Source organism: Budorcas taxicolor, chromosome 9, assembly GCF_023091745.1.
Source record: "Budorcas taxicolor isolate Tak-1 chromosome 9, Takin1.1, whole genome shotgun sequence".
In the NCBI taxonomy this organism is placed as follows: domain Eukaryota; kingdom Metazoa; phylum Chordata; class Mammalia; order Artiodactyla; family Bovidae; genus Budorcas; species Budorcas taxicolor.
The window spans coordinates 75113764-75134976 of NC_068918.1; the positions used below are offsets into that span (position 1 = coordinate 75113764).

The window sequence follows — 21213 nt, forward strand, 5'->3', positions numbered from 1 at the left end:
TGTACTGTGCATATAAGTTAAATAAGCAGGGTGACAGTATACAGCCTTGACATACTCCTTTCCCAATATGGCACCAGTCTGTTGTTCCATGTCTGCTTCTAACTGTTGCTTCTTTACCTGCATACAGATTTCTCAGGAGGCAGGTAAGGTGGTCTGGTATTCCCTTCTCTTTTAGAATTTTCCACAGTTTGTGGTGATCCACACAGTCAAAGGCTTTGGTGTAGTCAATATAGCAGAAGTAGAAGTTTTTCTGGAACTCCCTTGCTTATTTGATGATCCAACGGTTGTTGGCAACTTGATCTCTGGTTCCTCTGCCTTTTCTAAAACCAGCTTGAACATCTGGAAATTCATAGTTCACATACTGTGGAAGCCTCGCTTGGAGAATTTTGAGCATTACTTTACTAGCATGTGAGATGAGTGCAATTGTGTGGTAGTTTGAGCATTCTTTGGCAATGCCTTTCTTTGGGATTGGAATAAAAACTGACCTTTTCCATTCCTGTGGCCACTGCTGCATTTTCCAAATTTGCTGGCATATTGAGTGCAGCACTTTCACAGCATCATCTTTTAGGATTTGAAAGAGCTCTACTAGAATTCCATCACCTCCACTAGCTTTGTTTGTAGTGATGCTTCCTAAGGCCCACTTGACTTCACATTCTAGGATGTCTGGCTCTAGGTGAGTGATCACACTATCGTGGTTATCTGGGTGATGAAGGTCTTTTTTGTATAGTTCTTTTGTGTATTCTTGCCACCTCTTCTTAATATCTTCTGCTTCTGTTAGATCCATACCATTTCTGTCCTTTATTGAGCACATCTTTGCATGAAATGTTCTCCTGGCATCTCTAATTTTCTTGAAGAGATCTCTAGTCTTTCCCATTCTATTGTTTTCCTCTATTTCTTTGCACTGATCACTGAGGAAAGCTTTCTTTTTTTTTTTTTAACCCTGCATTGTTTATTTATTTGTTTATTTTTTTAATTTATGTATTTTAATTGGAGGCTAATTACTTTACAATATTGTATTGGTTTTGCCATACATCAACATGAATCCACCACAGGTATACACGTGTTCCCAATCCTGAACCCTCCTCCCACCTCCCTCCCCATACCATCTCTCTGGGTCATCCCAGTGCACCAGCCCCAAGCATCCTGTATCCTGCATCGAACGTATAGATTCAATGCAATCCCTATCAAGCTACCAACGGTATTTTTCACAGAGGAAAGCTTTCTTATCTCTCCTTGCTATTCTTTGGAACTCTGCATTCTAATGGGTATATCTTTCCTTTTCTAGTTTGCCTTTAGCTTCTCTTCTTTTCTCAGCTATTTGTAATGCCTCCTCAGACAATCGTTTTGCATTTCTTTTTCTTGGAAATGGTCTTCATCACTGCCTCCTGTGCAATGTCAGGAACCTCCACCTATAGTTCTTCAGACACTTCAGAGTGCCCGAAGAACTGAGCCATTAGCAACACTATGTTATGCACCCAAAAAATTATTAGATACGTAGATTCTGTATTGCTTGCTTACAACAATAAATGAAATGAAGTGAAATGAAATGAAATAAAATAAAAGCCTGCACTCTGAAACCAGACTGTTTACATTTACATTCCAGCTCCACCCTCTCTGTGCTTTGGACTTTGGGCAAGGTGTTGAGCTTTCTAAAACTCATGTTCCTTCTCTACAAAATGGGCTGATAGCAACACTTCATAGGGTTGCAACTACTGAAGGAGTCTGAAGCAGAAAACGTGGTTATAAAAAGCATGGATGTGGCCCCAGATTGCTTGGGCCTGAATGCTGCCTGATACTTACTAATTTAATTTAGCCTCTGCTTGTTTTCTTATTTACAAGAGAGAGATTGTAATACTAGCACATCCTTAGGGTGTTTATGGTGATTAAGTGGATTACTATAGAACAACAGTTTTGTACAGTGCCAAGCATATAGTCAGTGCTCAATAAATGTTAAGTTCTGATTATGAAGTGTTGCAGAGGTTTGCAGAGTTTGAAGTGAGTTTGGTTCACCAAATTCGAAGTGCCCTTACAGTTTATAAGTGAGAAGGACCAGGGCCTAAGTAATGATAAAAATGAGATGCAACATGATTGGATATTTAAAAAAAAAATAATAAAGCTCTGTGGAAAATAAAGGAGAAGGATACTGATTTCTAAGGAGAAGAGATTACTGAAGAACAGAACTTGAAAGGGCAGTTAACCTAAATTCCAAGCAGGACATGTAGAATTTATGCTTCCTCATTGATTTGGTTAAAGGTGAGCAAGCTGATAATTGACCTAATTGCAAAGAGGTGGCTGACCAGCGCCCTCTCTGTCATGTCCTGTGGCCATGGGACCAAGTAGGAAGCTGCCCAGAGCTATGGCTCTAAGAACCAGAAAAGCTGCCGCTCTCCCTGCTCAGTTCCTGTCATCTGGGCTCCCAGTGTGGGGTAGAGAAGTGGTTACTGAAACTCACTTCCCCATGCAGTCCAAAGAGAGACCCCTGCTTGGTCTGTTTCCGCAGGCATGAGGAAGTAAGTATTTCTAACCACTTCCCTATGGAGCCAGGGTTACTGTTGTCTGAGGTTGTAACTCTTCCTCAAAAAGTTAAGTACAGACTGAAGAAAGGGTAGCTCTAATGCAATACAAGCCCTGTTTCTTGAAAGTTGTTAAACAGCAAGAGAACTTGGAAACCCCTAAGCTGAGCTGCAGGGCAGTCGCCTGGACTTGCTGTTTTTCAGGAGCATCTCTGAAAGACCATAGCCTGTGTAGTTGGTCAGAGGATTCAGAGGCCAAGGCCATGGAGACAGGCCAGTCCTGCTCTGCCACTGGCCCTATGTCAGAGGCAAAGTCCTTTTACCTCTCTGCACTTCAGTGTCAGATAGGGAAGCGTTACCTGTCATGACTTGAGTGTTGATAATGGTCCAAGCACAACATTTCAGGGAAGTATTACTCTTTCCTTTCAGCAAATGAAGAAAATGGGATTCAGGGAGTTTAAATGACTTACCCAGGGCAAGTCAGCTAAGAAGAGTCGGTGTTTAAATTCAGATCTATGTCTACCGTCTATACTCTAAGGAGCTAGCTCCCCTCCCGAAGCCTGGCAAGTCACAGGAACTCAATAAATCACAGGTATTATTAATATTTCAAAATGACACTGAACATGATTACCATCTACACACCAGAATACGGGTTTGCAAAAAAGATATAGGTAGGGCTAATTGTTCTTTTTGCACTGGCACATACAAACACTGTCTTACGATTTATAGAGGAGCATATTTGCCTCTTAAAATCATGACCTGACCAGAGTTTGGCTTCAGAAAAAATGCAAAATTCCTTTTATGCTTGCTGCATACATAATATTATAAAAGAGAAAGAACATTGGACAAAGGAGTAAAGCACAACTTTATATTTTAAAAATAGATTTTTATTATCTCATTCCATTCTGATATCAACTCCTTTATTTTTATCGTAATTTAATAGATAGGAAAAGGCTTCCCTGGTGACTCAGACAATAAAGAATCTGCCTGCAATGGGGGAGACCCAAGTTTGATCCCTGGGTTGGGAAGATCCCCTGGAGTAGGGAATGGCTACCTGCTCCAGTATTCTTGCCTGGTGAGTCCCATGGACAGAGGATCTTGGCAGACTACAGTCTATGGGGTGGCAAAGAGTCGGACGTGACTGACTGACTAATCCGCACACACAAAATAGATAAGAAAACAGTCTCTGGGTGGAGTAGTGATATGTTTGGCTTAAACCAGGGCTCCTCCATTTATTTGCTCTTGTTCACACTCTGCTACCCAGAAGCCAAGCACCTTTATGTAGGACATTTGCTCTTCTCTTGGTTTGGGGTTCTTCATCTGTAGAACATGCGTGGGCTGCAGATCATCCGATCTCAAACTAAAGGACAGACTCTCCTGTAATGACCTTGGCATCTTGCAGCCACTAACTATGGCTTCAGGGACGGCCCTTGCTCAAGAGGAAACTCTCCCATTCATGGGTTGGTTGCTTAAAACTGTGCTATTTTTACCCAATAGTCTTCGTATATGCTTATGGCTTTGCACAGATGACACTAATCAGATTTAGTATTAAAATACTATTTTCATGAAGCTTGATCCTTTACTTTCAATCAGGAGAGCTCTCTGGAAATCTCAGCCCTGTGATAAATGAGGCAGAGTGCTCAAGATGTCTTCATTCTCTTCACATATACAGCTGTTCGTAGGGTATTTCTGCACTCATAATATTAGCACAGCTGATAGAAGCCATTTACCTCGCAGACGGAATACAAAGAGGTTGCTGTCTGATTGTCGCCTATGTAAACCCCAATAAGACTAACACAGTCTGACAAAGCAGAAGCCACGCTGAATGAAGAAGTCTAGGCATTGATTCCTCAGAGCAGTTCAAAGATTTGCTTTTCAGGAATCTGCTTCTCTCCTGTAGAGCGGGGCCAATGAACAGTTCCAAGAACAGAGGGAATGTCTTTATTTAAAGATGGGTAAGATGGCTTAGTTTCATTGAGTTAGACAAGGCTGTGGTCCGTGTGATCAGACTGACTAGTTTTCTGTGAGTATGGTTTCAGTGTGTCTGCCCTCTGATGCCCTTTCGCAACACCTCCCGTCTTATTTGGGTTTCTCTTACTCTGGACGTTGGGTATCTCTTCACGGCTGCTCCAGCAAAGCGCAGCTGCTGTTCCTTACCTTGGACTAGGGGTATCTCCTCATGGCCACCCCTCCTGACCTTGAACGTGGAGTAGCTCCTCTCGGCCCTCCTGCGCCTGCACAGCCGCGGCTCCTTAGATGTGGGGTAGCTCCTCCTGGCCTCGCACATGGGGTAGCTCTTCTCGTCTGCCCCCGACCTCGGACGTGCGGTTGACCTCGGGCGTGGGGTTGTTCCTCTCGGCTGCCAGCCCTGACCTCAGGCGTGGGGTAGCTCTTCTTGGCTGCCGGCCCTGACCTCAGGTGTGGGGTAGCTCCTCTTGGCCGCCCCTGACCTCAGACGTGGGGTTGTTCCTCTCGGCCGCCGGCCCTGACCTCGGACGTGGGGTAGCTCCTCTCGGCAGACAACCCTGAACTTGGGTGAGGGGGAGCTCTTCTCAGCCATGCTTCTGTGAGGGACATGCGCTGACTCCACCGCTAGTGGAGGTGATGTAATTCCAGCTGAGCTATTTCAAATCCTGAAAGATGATGTGGTGAAAGTGCTGCGCTCAATATGCCAGCAAATTTGGAAAACTCAGCAGTGGCCGCAGGACTGGAAAAGGTCAGTTTTCATTCAAATCCCAAAGAAAGGCAGTGCCAAAGAATGCTCAAACTACTGCACAACTGCACTCATCTCACACGCTAGAGGAAAATCTCATGGACGGAAGAGCCTGGTAGGCTGCAGTCCATGAGGTCGCTAAAAGTCGGACATGACTGAGTGTGTCACTTTCACTTTTCACTTTCATGCATCGGAGAAGGAAATGGCAACTCACTCGTGTTCTTGCCTGGAGAATCCCAGGGACGGAGAATCCCAGACAGAGCCTGGTGGGCTGCCGTCTCTGGGGTCGCACAGAGTCGGACACGACTGAAGCAACTTAGCAGCAGCAGCAGCAGCACATGATAGTAAAGTAATGCTCAAAATTCTCCAAGCCAGGCTTCAGCAATACGTGAACCGTAAAATTCCAGATGTTCAAGCTGGTTTTAGAAAAGGCAGAGGAACCAGAGATCAAATTGCCAACATCCGCTGGATCATCGAAAAAGCAAGAGAGTTCCAGAAAAACACCTATTTCTTCTTTATTGCCTATGCCAAAGCCTTTGACTGTGTGGATCACAATAAGCTGTGGAACATTCTGAAAGAGATGGGAATACCAGACCACCTAACCTGCCTCTTGAGAAATCTGTATGCAGGTCAGGAAGCAACAGTTAGAACTGGACATGGAACAACAGACTGGTTCCAAATAGGACAAGGAGTTCGTCAAGGCTGTATATTGTCACCCTGCTTGTTTAACTTATATGCAGATTACATCATGAGAAATGCTGGGCTGGATGAAGCAAAAGCTGGAGTCAAGATTGCTGTGAGAAATATCAATAACCTCAGATATGCAGATGACACCACCCTTATGGCAGAAAGTGAAGAGGAGCTAAAGAGCCTCTTGATGAAAGTGAAAGAGGAGAGTGAAAAAGTTGGCTTAAAGCTCAACATTCAGAAAACTAAGATCATGGCATCTGGTCGCATCACTTCATGGCAAATAGATGGGAAAACAGTGGAAGCAGTGTCAGATTTTATTTTTAGGGGCTCCAAAATCACGCAGATGGTGACTGCAGCCATGAAATTAAAAGATGCTTACTCCTTGGAAGGAAAGTTATGACCAACCTAGACAGCATATTCAAAAGCAGAAACTTTGCCAACAAAGGTCCGTTTAGTCAAGGCTATGGTTTTTCCAGTAGTCATGTATGGACATGAGAGTTTTACTGTGAAGAAAGCTGAGCACTGAAGAATTGATGCTTTTGAACTGTGGTGTTGGAGAAGACTCTTGAGGGTCCCTTGGACTGCAAGGAGATCCAACCAGTCCATTCTAAAAGAGACCAGTCCTGGGTGTTCATTGGAAGGACTGATGCTAAAGCTGAAACTCCAATACTTTGGCCACCTCGTGTGAAGAGTTGTCTTATTGGAAAAGACTCTGATGCTGGGAGGGATTCAGGGCAGGAAGAGAAGGGGTTGACAGAGGATGAGATGGCTGGATGGCATCACTGACTCAATCGACATGAGTTTGAGTGAACTCCGGGAGCTAGTGATGGACAGGGAGGCCTGGCATGCTGTGGTTCATGGGGTCACAAAGAGTCGGACAGGACTGAGCAACTGAACTGAACTGAACTGCAGATGGCTTAGACAATAAAGAATCCTCCTGCAATGCGGGAAACCTGGGTTCAATCTGTGAGTCTGGAAGATCCCCCAAGGAGTGCATGGCAACTCACTCCAGTATTCTTGCCTGGAGAATCCCTATGGACTGAAGAGCCTGGCAGGCTACAGTCTATGGGTTCACAAAGAGCTGGACATGACTGAGGGACTAAACACACACACACACACACAGTTATCTCTAGGTTAATGGAAGAGGCCATCTATTATGAGGGGCTCTAAAACTGAGGCCTGTGGATGGTTAAATCTCTCTAAACAGAGTATGTTGGGCCAGAGTAATATTTAGTTTTATTTTAATGCCCTTAAAAGTGTTCCCAGTCTAAGCATTTCTCAACTTCATTCATTCACGTTAACTGCCTGGTCTTTGAAGGCATTTTGAAGCAGGAGCCCCTATTTTCTGTGTTTTCATTGTGTGCTAAGCATTTTAAATACATCTCATTTATGCTCATGAGAGACTTGTGTTAGGTATTAGCATCTAGTGTTTACAAGTAAGTAAATCAGTGCCTGAAAATATGGCGGTGGTTTAGCCACTAAGTCGTGTCTGACTCGTGGACTCTTGCGACCCCATTGACTATAGCCTCCCAGGCTCCTCTCTCTGTTGGATTCTCTAGGCAAGACTGCTGGAGTGGGTTGCCATTTCCTCCTCCAGGGGATCTTCCTGACCCAGGGATCAAACCCAGGTCTCCTGCATTGCAGGCAGATTCTTTATCAACTGAGCTATGAGGGAAACCCAAGTAAGTACAAGTAAGTAAACTGGAGGCTTAAAAGGAGGAACTTGCCCAAAGCAAGATAACTACAGATATCAGCAGGACTGAATGACCGTTAAGCCAGAGACTTAATTGATCTTGGTTTGCTTCAATTTGGGTCTTCTGGCTCCAGCATCTTCTCAAATAAATTATCAAAGGCCACTCCATTCCATGACCTGAATTTATTCTTTCATGTGAAAAACCCAGTTCAGTCCAGTCACTCAGTCGTGTCTGACTCTTTGTGACCCCATGAACCACAGCACGCCAGGCCTCCCTGTCCAACACCAACTCCTGGAGTCTACCCAAACCCATGTCCATTGAGTCGGTGACGCCATCCAACCAATCTCATCCTCTGTTGTCCCCTTCTCCTCCTACTCTCAATCTTTCCCAGCATCAGGGTCTTTTCCAGCATCCAGGTCTTTTCCAATGAGTCAGCTCTTCTCATCAGGTGTCCAAAGTATTGGAGTTTCAGCTTCAACATCAGTCCTTCCAATGAACACCCAGGACTGATTTCCTTTAGGATGGACTGGTTGGATCTCCTTGCAGTCCAAGGGACTCTCAAGAGTCTTCTCCAATACCATAGTTCAAAAGCATCAATTCTTCTGCGCTCAGCTTTCTTTATAGTCCAACTCTCACAAGACCCCCAACTTATTCAATCACAGACATCATCATCAAACCTTAAGCGACTAAGATCATAATCTTGCCTTCCCTGCAGAGATCCCCCTGCACCCACTGTATTCATTATTGAAACCTTGACTGAGCCATTGACAAATTCACTGTGTTCATAATGTCTCCTTAATTATTAGTAGAGGAACTTGTTCAAAGGAGAGAAGACCTGGGGAAAGGGGATTTGCAGTGTGTGCTAAGTCACTTCAGTTGTGTCCCACTCTTGGGCACCCCATGGACTGTAGCCTGCTAGACTCCTCTGCCTGTGGGATTTCCCAGACAAGAATACTGAAGTGGGTTACTGTTTCCTCCTCCAGGGGATCTTCCCAAATCAGGGATGGAACCCTGGACTCTTAAGTTTCCTGCATTGACAGACCGGTTCTTTATCACTAGCGCCACCTGGAAGACTTTTATAGTATATGTCTTCAAATCCAAAAGAGTTAATCGAGGTATATGCTTCCGAAGAGCAAAGCCTGGCAGAGTCAGCCTGATAGAAAAACTCCAGTTTATCAGAATCTATCAATCTTACGGTCAGATCCACGCCCGGGCCGGCTTCCTCCGGGCACCCAACCCCTAGATTTCCACCGCGCTGGGAAGACCTGAGCTATTAGGCACTCGCCGTCCCTTTGCAACCTCAGAGCTACCTTCGCTAGGGCCGCCCCAGCTAAAACCTGACCAGCACCTGCACCGCGGCTTCCGGACGCGCACTGGCCGTCTCCTAGCAACGGCAGACGCGTAGCCAGGGCCACAGAGGCGGCTCAGAGCTCAGAGCTCAGCTCCTGCCTGGGGCTACCTCTGCCATGACCACCAAACAAGCCAAGAAGAAAGAAGTGCATCGTATCAACTCGGCGCACGGATCGGATAAATCTAAAGAGTAAGGGAACTCTGTCTGGCCATTCCACCGCGGGCTTGATCTTTTGTCCTTTCCCCTTGTCCCGATTCTGCTTCCCTGTAGCAAACTCTGCCAAGGCAGGAGTTTAGATGGCCTCCTCCATCTTCTTTACCGTCTGCAAGAACCCGGATCTGGGAGACTCTTGCCCTCATTCTTCGTCCATGCCTGCCTGGATCCACTTTCAGAGCCCCTGATTTCCCTATTTCAGCTGCTTAGCGGGGTGGCTGCACTTCCTGCTCCAGTCCACGAACCTCCCACCCTTTCCTGCCGCTCCTCTCCTTCAGGCTCCACCCAGGCACTTGGAAGGGCTGCGGCTTCCTGACCAGAGAGGCGAGGCTCAAGGTTAGGACCACATCTGCATGGGCCCAGTCTCAGCAGAGAGACCTTTCACCTCACTGATGAATCCTTAGTTCGTACTTGCCTCATCTAACAACTGAAGAGCTTTAGTCAGATTCTATCAGACATGAAATGGTTTTCAAAAGTTAAAACTATGTAAATATTTAATTCAGGTTACTAACGTTTACTCCGATAAAGTATACAGACCCTAGCTCATGAAATCTAAATGATCCCTCTCTGATCTGGGGTGGTTTTTGCTGTGTATGTACCTCCTTATTATGTTTTCCCCTGCTCTGGTCCCCCCCTTCCCCCTACCCCCGCCTTTGAACTTACACTATTTATGAGAGCGCCAGCTGCTAAACTTACTTCAGGGGGATCATTCACGTTTTCCCCACTGTGCCTGTGAGAGGTGGGCTGTAGATTATTTTTACTTGGACTCTTAGATTTTGGATGCCTAGTTCTGCATCTCAGAGAAGGAAATGGCAACCCACTCCAGTATTCTTGCCTGGAGAATCCCCTGGACAGAGGAGCCAGGTGGGCTGCTGTCCATGGGGTCGCACAGTCAGACATGACTGAAGTGACTTAGCATGCATGCATGCACACACTGGAGAAGGAAATGGCAGCCCACGCCAGTCTTCTTGCCTGGAGAGTCCCATGGACAGAGGAGCCAGGTGGGCTGCCGTCTATGGGGTCGCACAGAGTTAGACACGACTGAAGCGACTTAGCATGGATGCATGCATTGGAAAAGGAAATGGCAGCCCACTCCAGTCTTCTTGCCTGGAGAGTCCCATGGATGGGCTGCCATCTATGGGGTCGCATAGAGTTGGACACGACTGAAGTGACTTAGCAGCAGCAGCAGTTCTTCATCTCTGTCTTCACCTGAAGAATCCCGCGTTGCACTTCTGTTCACCGATGCCTTCTCTTTAAACTCTTCCTCTCCCTGAACTCCTCTCCCACGTTCATTCCCATGTCTGAGATCCTCTAGTTCCTAGTTCTGTTCTCTCTCATAAGCAGGCTTCCAGCTTCCTGGCAGATAATCCATTCATTTTATTAGTAACTTAAATTTCAGTCATTATTTGACATACATAAGTCATTTTTAACAGAATTGCTCTCATGATACATAACCAGTGTAGGACAGTCCTACACTGTTATATATAGAATCAGGGTCTTTTCCCTTTTGCCCTGTTCATTTCTGACTTTACTTCCCCCTTGTTCACATCCTGTCCTTTTCACATCCTGGAATATGTACCCCAGGGCCTTTGCTCTGGCTATTTCCTCTTCTAGAAAGCCATTTGCTTATGGCTTTCTCCCTCACGTCTTTTAGATATCTAGCTCAGTGCCATTTGTTCATGTTAGCTTCTTTGGCCAGCTGTAAAGTTGCAATCCCCACTTTTCTGACAAAACCAAGAACTCCCTGTTTTTCCTTTGTGCTTTATTTTGTCATTAATTGTTTTTCTAATTAGCATGCTATATATTTTGCTTTAAAATTATGGTTATTCATATGTCATCCTAATAAAAATAGAAGTTCCCTGAAGGCAATAATTTCTCTTCTGTTTTAAACACTATTGAATCCTAAGTACCTAGACTGATGTTTGGGTCATATATAGTAGGCACTCAAAAATATTTAATGAATGAGTAAATGGCAGTGATTAAATAAGAAACAATAACAGGATTGCAAATGAGTTTTTGAATACACCAAAAAAAGAAAGCAAACTTAGTGATGATTAAAATTCAGTTCAGTTCTGTTCAGTTCAGTCACTCAGTCGTGTCCGACTCCTTGACCCCATGAATTGCAGCACGCCAGGCCTCCCTGTCCATCACCAACTCCCGGAGTTCACTCAGACTCATGTACATCGAGTCAGTGATGCCATCCAGCCATCTCATCCTCGGTCGTCCCCTTCTTCTCCTGCCCCCAATCCTTCCCAGCATCAAAGTCTTTTCCAATGAGTCAACTCTTCAAATGAGGTGGCCAAAGTACTGGAGTTTCAGCTTCAGCATCATTCCTTCCAAAGAAATCCCAGGGCTGATCTCCTTCAGAATGGACTGGTTGGATCTCCTTGCAGTCCAAGGGACTCTCAAGAGTCTTCTCCAACACCACAGTTCAAAAGCATCAATTCTTCGGTGCTCAGCCTTCTTCACAGTCCAACTCTCACATCCATACAGGACTACTGGAAAAACCATAGCCTTGACTAGACGGACCTTAGTCGGCAGAGTAATGTCTCTGCTTTTGAATATGCTATCTAGGTTGGTCATAACTTTTCTTCCAAGGAGTAATGCACATTAAAGTCTCACAGCTCTTAAGGAGCTTTGATTTTAGAGAGTTTATATGCTAAAAGAGATGAGATTGTTAACTCCCATTTAAAAAAAAAACAAAAACAAAAAAACTGTTCAAACCAGATATCATAAAACACAGTACCTGGCCTTGTTTTGTGGTGATTCTATCACGTGATAGAGATAAGGTCCCTGCAGATAACCTGTTAACTCTTTCCTTACTGGGGCATCCCATTTCTTTTTTAGATGATGCTTATTTTTTCCTGAATATATCTGAATTGAATTATAGCAATAAAAGTTCATAAATATATATATATATATTTATGAAAATAAAGGTAAGGGCAAATAGTTATACAATATCTAGGCGTTGCTAGAAACTAGCTATCATGTGTTAAACATTAAATCATTAGATTTTGCTATAACATTGTATAATAGGATGTGAAGTCCATTGTAAATCATGGTTATCCTCTAAGTTTTACTGAAGAACTAATGATAGACATCAAGACAAGTCATAGATTTAGGTGTCACCTAGCATGGACTTTCCTGGTGGCTCCATTGGTAAAGAATCTGCCTGCAATGCTAGAGACCTGGGTTGGGAAGATCCCCTGGAAGAGGCAACACACTCCAGTATTCTTGCTTAGAGAATCCCCATGGACAGAGGACCCTGGCAGGCTGTAGTCCATGGGGTCACAAAGAGTCAGACACAACCGAACGACTAAGCACACAGGAGTATGGAGCCCAGGGATCAAAGTCTAGCAAGGCTCCAATGTAATTGTCACTTGAAATATACTGGTGACAGTGTAAGTTTTTATATGCTATTATTTCACCACACCATATGGTTATACATCCAATAAATGCAACTAACTCTGACATGGTCCCGAGCACAAAAGTGAGAGAAGGTGTATTCAGAGCTTTGAAAATGGCTGTCCCATTAAACCTTATTGTCCTACAGCTGCCATCTGTAACAAATTTCTTGTATTCTCTAAAATTATGTGTTAAACTGGGGACAGGACCATGTCTGGCTTTTGCCTAGCTGAGTGGCTAGCGCATAATAACCATTTGCCATTTGTTTATTAATGAGCTCATAGTTCAGTTACCTAGCTTGGTTTCATTCCTTTTAAATTTGATTGAACCCCAATTCTCCCTCCCTTTCTGATCTGGTTTACTGTTGGCAAAATTCAAAAACTGAAAAGTTTCAACTGTAAAAGCAGAACATTGTATGTCCAGTTGTCACCAAATTCATTAAATATGACTTTGAATCACCAAGAATAAGTATGCCAGGTAACTAAGCTGTCAGTTTTTACATTAGATTAACTTATTTCTATTTTATGTACTCCCCTTTTCTTTGTATCAGCAAGAATAAAATCTCTGATATAAGACTCACCTTTGGACCATTTTTTTCTGACATTGGATGTGTCATTTTTCTCTTCCAGTATTCAAGTTTTTCTCCTTTACGTGAAGGGCCATCTACTTGAAATTGCTACCATTTCAACATCCCCTGTCCTCCCTGCTCTTTTTTCTTCTCTAACTCCAAACTTCTATGATTCTTTCAGATTTTTTAAAACTCTGTGTGCTTGCATGATAATTTACTTCAGTCATATCCACCTCTTTGCGATTACATGCACTGTAGCCCACCGGGCTCCTCTCTCCATGGGATTTCCCAGACAAGAACACTGGAGTGGTTTCCATGTCTTTCATTATTAGTACCTAATAACAGTTTGAAATTACAAACCAACTTAAATTAATCAATTTGAAAACTAGTGATGTGTTAAGTCACTACAGTTGTGTCCAACTCTTTGGGACCCTATGGACAGTAGCCCACCAGGTTCCTCTGTCCATGAGATTTTATAGCAAGAATATTGGAGTGGGTTGCCATTTCCACCTCCAGGGGATCTTCTTGACCCAGAGATCAAATCAACATCTTTTATGTATCCTGCATTGGCAGGGAGATTCTTTACTAATAGAACCACCTGGGAAGCTTAGTATGAAAACTAGTATGCCCTGCAAAGTTACTTTCATTGCTTAGATGCCACTGGAAGGATTTGTAGTGACAGAAGCCAAACATTTGATCTTCTTAGAAGTACTGAATATAAGTCTGGGTGTACATGACAGACAACTGAAAAGAAGGAGAAGAAGCCATGCAATTCAAGTATTAAAAGTTATTAGAAGTGTTAATGCTTACACTTGAAATGTTAATATATTTAGAACTTTAACGAGAAGTTTGAGATAGGGATACAACTTGATGTTTACACTTCCATAATTTTGTTCCACTTCCAATAGAACACCAAAACCAAGATCAAGCCAACAAAATTTGTTGAAGTAACAAGAATTACGCAACCTTCCAGATTCTTACAGATGATGATATATCATTAGACTCCTTTTTTAAAAAAAAATGTATTTTATTGTAGTATAGTTGATTTACAATGCTGCATTAATTTTTGCTGTACAGCAAAGTGATTCAGTTTTATATATATATACACACATATATATACACATTCTTTTTCATTATGGTTTATCATAGGGTATTGAATATAGTTAGACCTCTTTTCAAAACAGGGTGAAATATGTTTCAAAAGCTCAAATTTTTCTATACTTACAGAAGTGTGCATTTAAATTTCATAGAATTCTCAAAAAAAGATCAACATATGTGTTTATACAAAACATTGAAAACAAGACTATTACAAGAGTGGAATTATGATTAATACCATGAAAGTGAAAGCGAAAGTGAAGTTGCTCAGTCATGTCTGACTCTTTGCGACCCCATGGACTGTAGCCTACCAGGCTCCTCCGTCCATGAAATTTTCCAGACAAGAATACTGGAGTGGGTTGCCATTTTCTTCTCCAGGGGATCGGAAATGGCAACCCACTCCAGTATTCTTGCCTGGAAAACATTGAAAACAAGACTATTACAAGAGTGGAATTATGATTAATACCATGAAAGCAACATAAAATAGAATACATATTTTACTGAGGATTAAATTAAGTGAATTATTGGTTATACCAAGTCCAAGAAAGAGCTGCTTAAATTAAACCATGCAATAGTGGTTGATAGACAATAGATAACCTATTCTTCTACCACCAGAAATCAAAAAGAAAAAAAAAATGTGTGTGCGAGAACTAGAGAGAGAGAGAGATGGTTTTTATAACTCTAGGTCTGGTCCTATAGCTCCACAGAAAAGGGCAGATATGGAAGAGAAGCAGATAAGAAAACAGCTCAAGATTCACAGTGAGTTTTATGGTTCCCAGGTCACCTCTGAGGACCTCACCAGCTAGTTTTAAGGACTCGCAATTTAAAAGGTGACCTTTGGTGACAGGGGGCTTCCCTGGTGGCTCAGATGGTAAAATATCTGCCTGCAATAAGTGAGACGTAGGTTCGATTCCTCAATTGGGAAGATTCCCTGGAGGAGGGCATGGCAACTTACTCCAGTATTCTTGCCTGGAGAATCCCCATGGACAGAGGAGCCTGATGAGCTGCAGTCCATGGGGTTGCAAAGAGTCAGACATGACTGTGTGACTAAGCACAGCACAGCACTCGTGAGTGAACTTTTAGTTAAACTAGAAATCTGCTGTGGCAGCTTGGCCATAAAGCCTCTGACTCAAAATCAGAGGCTCTGAGACCCAGAGGGAAGAGGCCCTGTCAGTTATCCCAGGGACACAGGGCAACACTCCCTCGGCACAGATTAGGGTACTATATACATATCTGTTGTATATTTTTAAGATATAAGCATCTCAGCTAAAAAGCCCTGCTCAATGAGGATAGGAATACCCTGTTAGTTTTAGTGGGATCTGCCACTAGTTCTCCTTTGAATAATATTAATCTGAGCATTTGTTGAATAATTTGTTGAAACTTGACATGGGTGAACAATCATTTCTGGCCTTTTTTTTTTTTTTAATCAATCAGTTTTTATTTTGTTTAGCTTTGGAGGAGAAATTGTTCCTTCTCAGTTTATACCATTATTAGAGGAGTAGAAGACGTTGGATTAAAAAGATTTTAAATGTACAAACTCATGGAATTTGTACCTCAGGGTTACCTAAAAACAAGATCAAATTTGTACTTTGAAACTTACAACACTGTCGCTAGTGTTTCTAAATGAGCAAAGTAATATTACCTCAATCAAAAGTGGTTATTGAAAAATATTTTAGTTGGCTTTACTATTATTTTGACATTTACAGGTAAAAGATTATTGAAATTAAGGAATTAAATAATCTATAAACTATTAATGTGAGATAAAAATGACTAAAATCTGTATCTAAGACATCAGAAATATAACTTTTATATAATTTGTGTAATTTCATATAATTTATATAGTATGAAATATTGGGTAGAAATATTACTAATCTTTCTCTCTTTGACTCTTTGCAAATAAGACATGTATATGTTGTCAGAAGTATTCAACTAGGTGCTTTGAAATTTTGTTATATTCTTCCCTAAGGTAGGTTCAAGCTAGTTAATTCGAGGGTTTAGGGTTATAGCTATGCTGATTTGTATGGCTTAATTAACATACGGTACATATTAAAAGTAAGCTTTTTATAGGAAGTGAATATATATATAATCATACTTTTTTTCTGATGCCGAATGAATACCGTAGTCCAAATATTTTGTGATTGTTTTTATTTCATTCTTCTGACCTGATGAATATCAAAATTACATATTTTGCTTCAGTTAATGTGCCCTTTCTGTTCCCATTTCTTTACCACTCAGTCTTGAGTTCAGGAGGAACGTGTGTCTAATTTAGTTACAAATTAATGTAAAAGATTACTACAGTTCACCAAACCTTGTGGATACACAGGCAAAAGGAGAGGAAGCAGGAAGGATTATGTTCTGTTTTGCCTGCTTTTGCCCCAGGTCTGAGCCAGAAACACAGTGAGAGTTTAACCAGGTGAGGTCACAGTCGAAGGTGAAGGCTGTACTGTACAAACTGCTCACAGTTGTAATGAATTAACTATAAATTTAGGACACAGCACATGTTCACTCCACCCTGGGTCAAAGTCTAGAAGGGATTTTGGATTGCTTTGCACCACAGACAAAGAATGAGTTCAGGAAGAAAATAATTGGAGTTGTTTAAAAGGGAAGGAATAAAACAAGGCTCACTGGAGTCTGTGCATGTACTAGGCCATGGGTACTATGAACCTGTTGTTTCTCTCATGGATTTTGGCTAAAGTCATTAAGGACATTATTTCATGTATTTTCATACCATGTTTTGTCTTTTCTCTTTAAAATATCAGCTTTGCTGCTCAACCATGTTAGATACTGGGAAGCGGCAGAAGCTCGGGATCCTGTGTACACTGGGATCAAAACAGCAGAAACAGCCCCCTCCGATTCTCTCTCTCCCTTTGTTTCTCCCCATCTCTTAAGAGGGCTCATAGGAACATCTGTCCCTCCACCTAAATCTACCCTCTCTTACCCCTTCCCAGAGTTCTCCTTTCTCTCTGACCTGCTGTTTTCTTTCTTCCACACCACCCCCCGCCCCCAGATTAAGTCATTCTCCTATGGTCTTATTTCACTCTCTTCTCCTTTATCCCTTTTGATCATCTAAAACGATGATGATTAACGATGACTGAATTAACACCTGTGGTTCTTATCATGTAATTGAGCTCAAGTTCAAGGGGACAAATCCACTTGAATGTACTCTCTTGCTCCACGTTAAATATGTCCAAGATGGAGGTCATCTTTATCTCTCCCAAATGTGTAGATTTCCCCTGTTCATTTTAGAGAATCTTATTACCATCCTCTGTGTGACCTTGAGTTTCAGGAGTAGTCATCTTTGATCTTCACCCACCGTTGCCCATCATGTCTAGTTGGTTTCCATATTATTTTGAGTTTCCCTTCAAATTGCTTCTCTACCTTGGCTCAGAATTCATTTTGTGATGATTTTACTTACATGCATCATGAAATAATTACCACAATAAGTTTGGTGAACATCTGTCATCTCATGTAGACACAACAGTAAAGAAATAGAAAAAAAATTCTTCTTGTGATAAGAACTCTTAGGATTTATTCTTTTAACAACTTTCATGTATATGATGTACAGCAGCATTAAGAATATTTATCATGTTGAAATTTATATCCTTAGTATTCGTTTATGACTGGAAGTTTATAACTTTAGGCTACCTTCATCCAATTCTATCTCTCTACTCCCATTTATGGTAGCTACAAATCTGACCTTTTTTTCTATGAGTTTTGTTTGTTTCTTTGATTTTGAAGTATAATTGACCTGCAATACCCCCATTAGGTCCTGGTATACAAAGTAGTGACTTGCTATTTCTATATATTTCAAAATGATCACCATGATAAGTCTAATTGCTGTCACCATACAGAGATATTATTGTTACATAATTATTGACTATATTTCTTACACTATACATTTCTTACCTTTGACTCATGTATTTTGTAATTGAAAGTTTGTATCTCAATTTCCCTCATCTATTTATTTTCATATATACACAAATACAGTGAATTAAAAAATAGATAAATGTTAAAGTTTTAAGGTTAAATGTCCAATTAAATAATTTTCATCAAATCAAGTGAGTTAAAGATGACATAAAAATCTGGCTTTAACTATTTTTAATTTAAAAATTTTTTAGAGGTTGTAATTTATTTCTTCATGTATTTAATATTTCTGAAGAATATGGCTCAGAATGCCCCTAATGCAAATTAAGTCAATTGTGTATTCTATTCATATTCTGATTTCTTCAGGGTATTACCTGATCCTACTTAATAAGGCATGCTGATTGCACATTGCATAAATAAACTACCTCCCAGTATGAATCAAATCATGTCTTTACCTTGAACAGCATGCTCGAAGAAAATAATAGCAAAATTCCAGACTCACACATTATTGAACTTTTAACATCCTTACAGTGGAAGTAATCTAAATAAAACATATATAGGAGAATGTATCCGCTTGCATGTAAATAAGATACTGCTTATTTTCAAACTTTTTGTCTTAGAAGTCTTTAATGATTTTGTGTCAGCTAAAGTTTTCTTTGGTTTTCAACTCATGTATTAATACATGTTTCATTATATTAAATAATCTTGTTAAGTGACCTAGGAATTTTTTAATCATTTTGTCATCTTTGCTAGGTAGGTGATTAACAAGTGCTTCTAAGTTTTAAAAAGTTGTTTTGTTGGCATTTTATTAATAACCAGATTATCAAATATATATTAATGCAAGTATGAACTATTTCTATTACATATAAGGACAGTTTTGACTTTTTCCCCAACTCCAAATTATATAAGGTTTAATTTGCCAGGAACAGTATACATGAAAGACAGAATATGTAGACAAAATATATTTTGTTGCATATGACTTGGCAGTCAAATATATCACAGAATCAAGATTTAATTTAACTATATGTTATGACTATAATAACAGGTAATATTGCTATTACAAAGTGATGTTTGGATTTTGCTAAATTTACCTCTTAAAATTCCCAGGCTTTTCTTTTTATTTCTGTTTAAAAAACAGATTTATTGATATAACTTTGACATCCAATAAATTGCACTGTATTTAACATACATATTTAAAGAATGCATTCTGCTAAATGTGGACGTACATCCACACATACGAAAGCATCAACACAGTCAAGATAATGAACAGATCTATGATTTGAAAAGCTTTCCTTGATCTCTTGGTGATTCCTTCCTTCTGTCCTTCCCTATCCTCAGTCCCCAGGCAATCACTGTCCTATTTTCTGTCAGTGTCAATTAGTTTGCATTTTCTGGCATTTTATATAAATGGAATTATAAAGCTCCTTTTATATGGCTTTTGTATGGCTTCTTTCACTCATCATAATTATTCTGATATTCATTCATGTTATTGGCAACAATTAGTACAAAATTAATATTATGTCTTTCTTAAATATTTCATAGACTTCACCAGTGAAGCCATTTGGGTTTGGAGTTTTCTTTGTGGGAACATGTTTAATGCTAAATTCACTTTGTTAATAAATATATACAGGGATATTCAACATCTCCAATCCAATCTATCTCTTTTTACAGAGTGTTCTTAGTTTGTATTCTTCAGGAAACTGATCCATTTCGTCTAAGTTATCAAACATATGGACATAAAGTTGTTTGTAATATTTCCTTATTATCTTTTAAATGTCTGTGGGTTGGTAGTAATGTCCTTTTTTCCATTTCTGATTGGTAGTTTGTATCTTCTTTCTTATATTCCTGATTAATCTGACTAGAGTTTAATCAATCAAAAAATTAGCTTTTTGATTTGCTGATTTTTCTTGATCATTTTGTTGTTTTTTAATTCTATTAACCTGCTCTCATGTTTTTTTGTTAATTTATTTTAGATTTAACTTGCCTACTTCTTCCCCATTTCTTAAGGTGGAAATAGTACTTTGTTCCAAGATTTGGCTCTTCTCTAACGTAGATATTTTGTACTATAAATTTCCCCTATTGCTTTAGTGGCATCCTGTACATTTGAATGTGTTATATTTTCATTTTTATTCAATCCAGATATTTCATAACTACCTTTTTGGTTTCTTCTCCAACACATTGCTTAATCACAAACATTTTATCTACATTCCAAATATCTTCAAAGTTTCCAGGTTTTTAATTTCCATTGGCCAAAGAACATACTTTGTATGACTTGAATTCTTTCAAATTTATTGAGAATTGTTTGATGTCTCAGGTTATGGTCTGATTTGACAAATGATATTTTCTTGAAAAGAATATGTGTCTGTTGTGATGAAGTGTTCTATAAATGTCAATTAAGGCAATTTCAGTTGATAGCATTCTATATCCTATATCTTTTACAGCCCTACTGATTTTTGATCAGCTTGTTCTATCAGATATTATGAATGATAGTTCTAATTTCCACTATATGAATCTATCTTTTGATTCTTATAGGTCTATCTGATTTTGATTCATGTATTAACAAAAGTTTAGGTTTATTACATCATCTCAATGAATTTTCTTTTTCTATCATTATGAAATTAAAATTTTCAATCCCTGATAATATTCTCTGTTCTGAAATCTTTTTAAAGCATTTGTTTTTATTAATGTGAACATGTTCATCCATCCCTTTATTATTTGTTTATATATATATGAAGTGTTTCTTATAAATATAGTAGGATCTTGATTTATATCTAATCTTATAATCTGTCCCTTTTAATTTTGGTATCTAGACTATTTACATTTAATGCAATAAATAATATTGCAAACTTTAAGTCTGTTACTCCAACTAAAGTGGACATATATCTCAGGTTTATTACTTAAATTCTACATTTTATTTTTAACTATTAAGATGAGAAGTTTTAAAACAATATTTATAGAGATGCAAAGAAATAGAGGAAAGCAATAGAATGGGAAAGACTAGAGATCTCTTCAAGAAAATTAGAGATACCAAGGGAACACTTCATGCAAAGATGGGCTCAATAAAGGACAGAAATGGTATGGACCTAACAGAAGCAGAAAATATTAAG

General features: G+C 40.2%; 1 protein-coding gene across 1 annotated transcript in view; it reads left to right on the plus strand.

The window, feature by feature from the left end:
* Positions 1-9076: 9076 nt before the first annotated feature.
* Positions 9077-21213, plus strand: part of ADGB (androglobin) — a 185955-nt gene continuing 173818 nt past the window's right edge. Inside the window, exon 1 of the mRNA XM_052645937.1 lies at positions 9077-9150. Coding sequence (XP_052501897.1) covers positions 9077-9150 — 74 coding nt within the window. The remainder of the gene's footprint in view (positions 9151-21213) is intronic.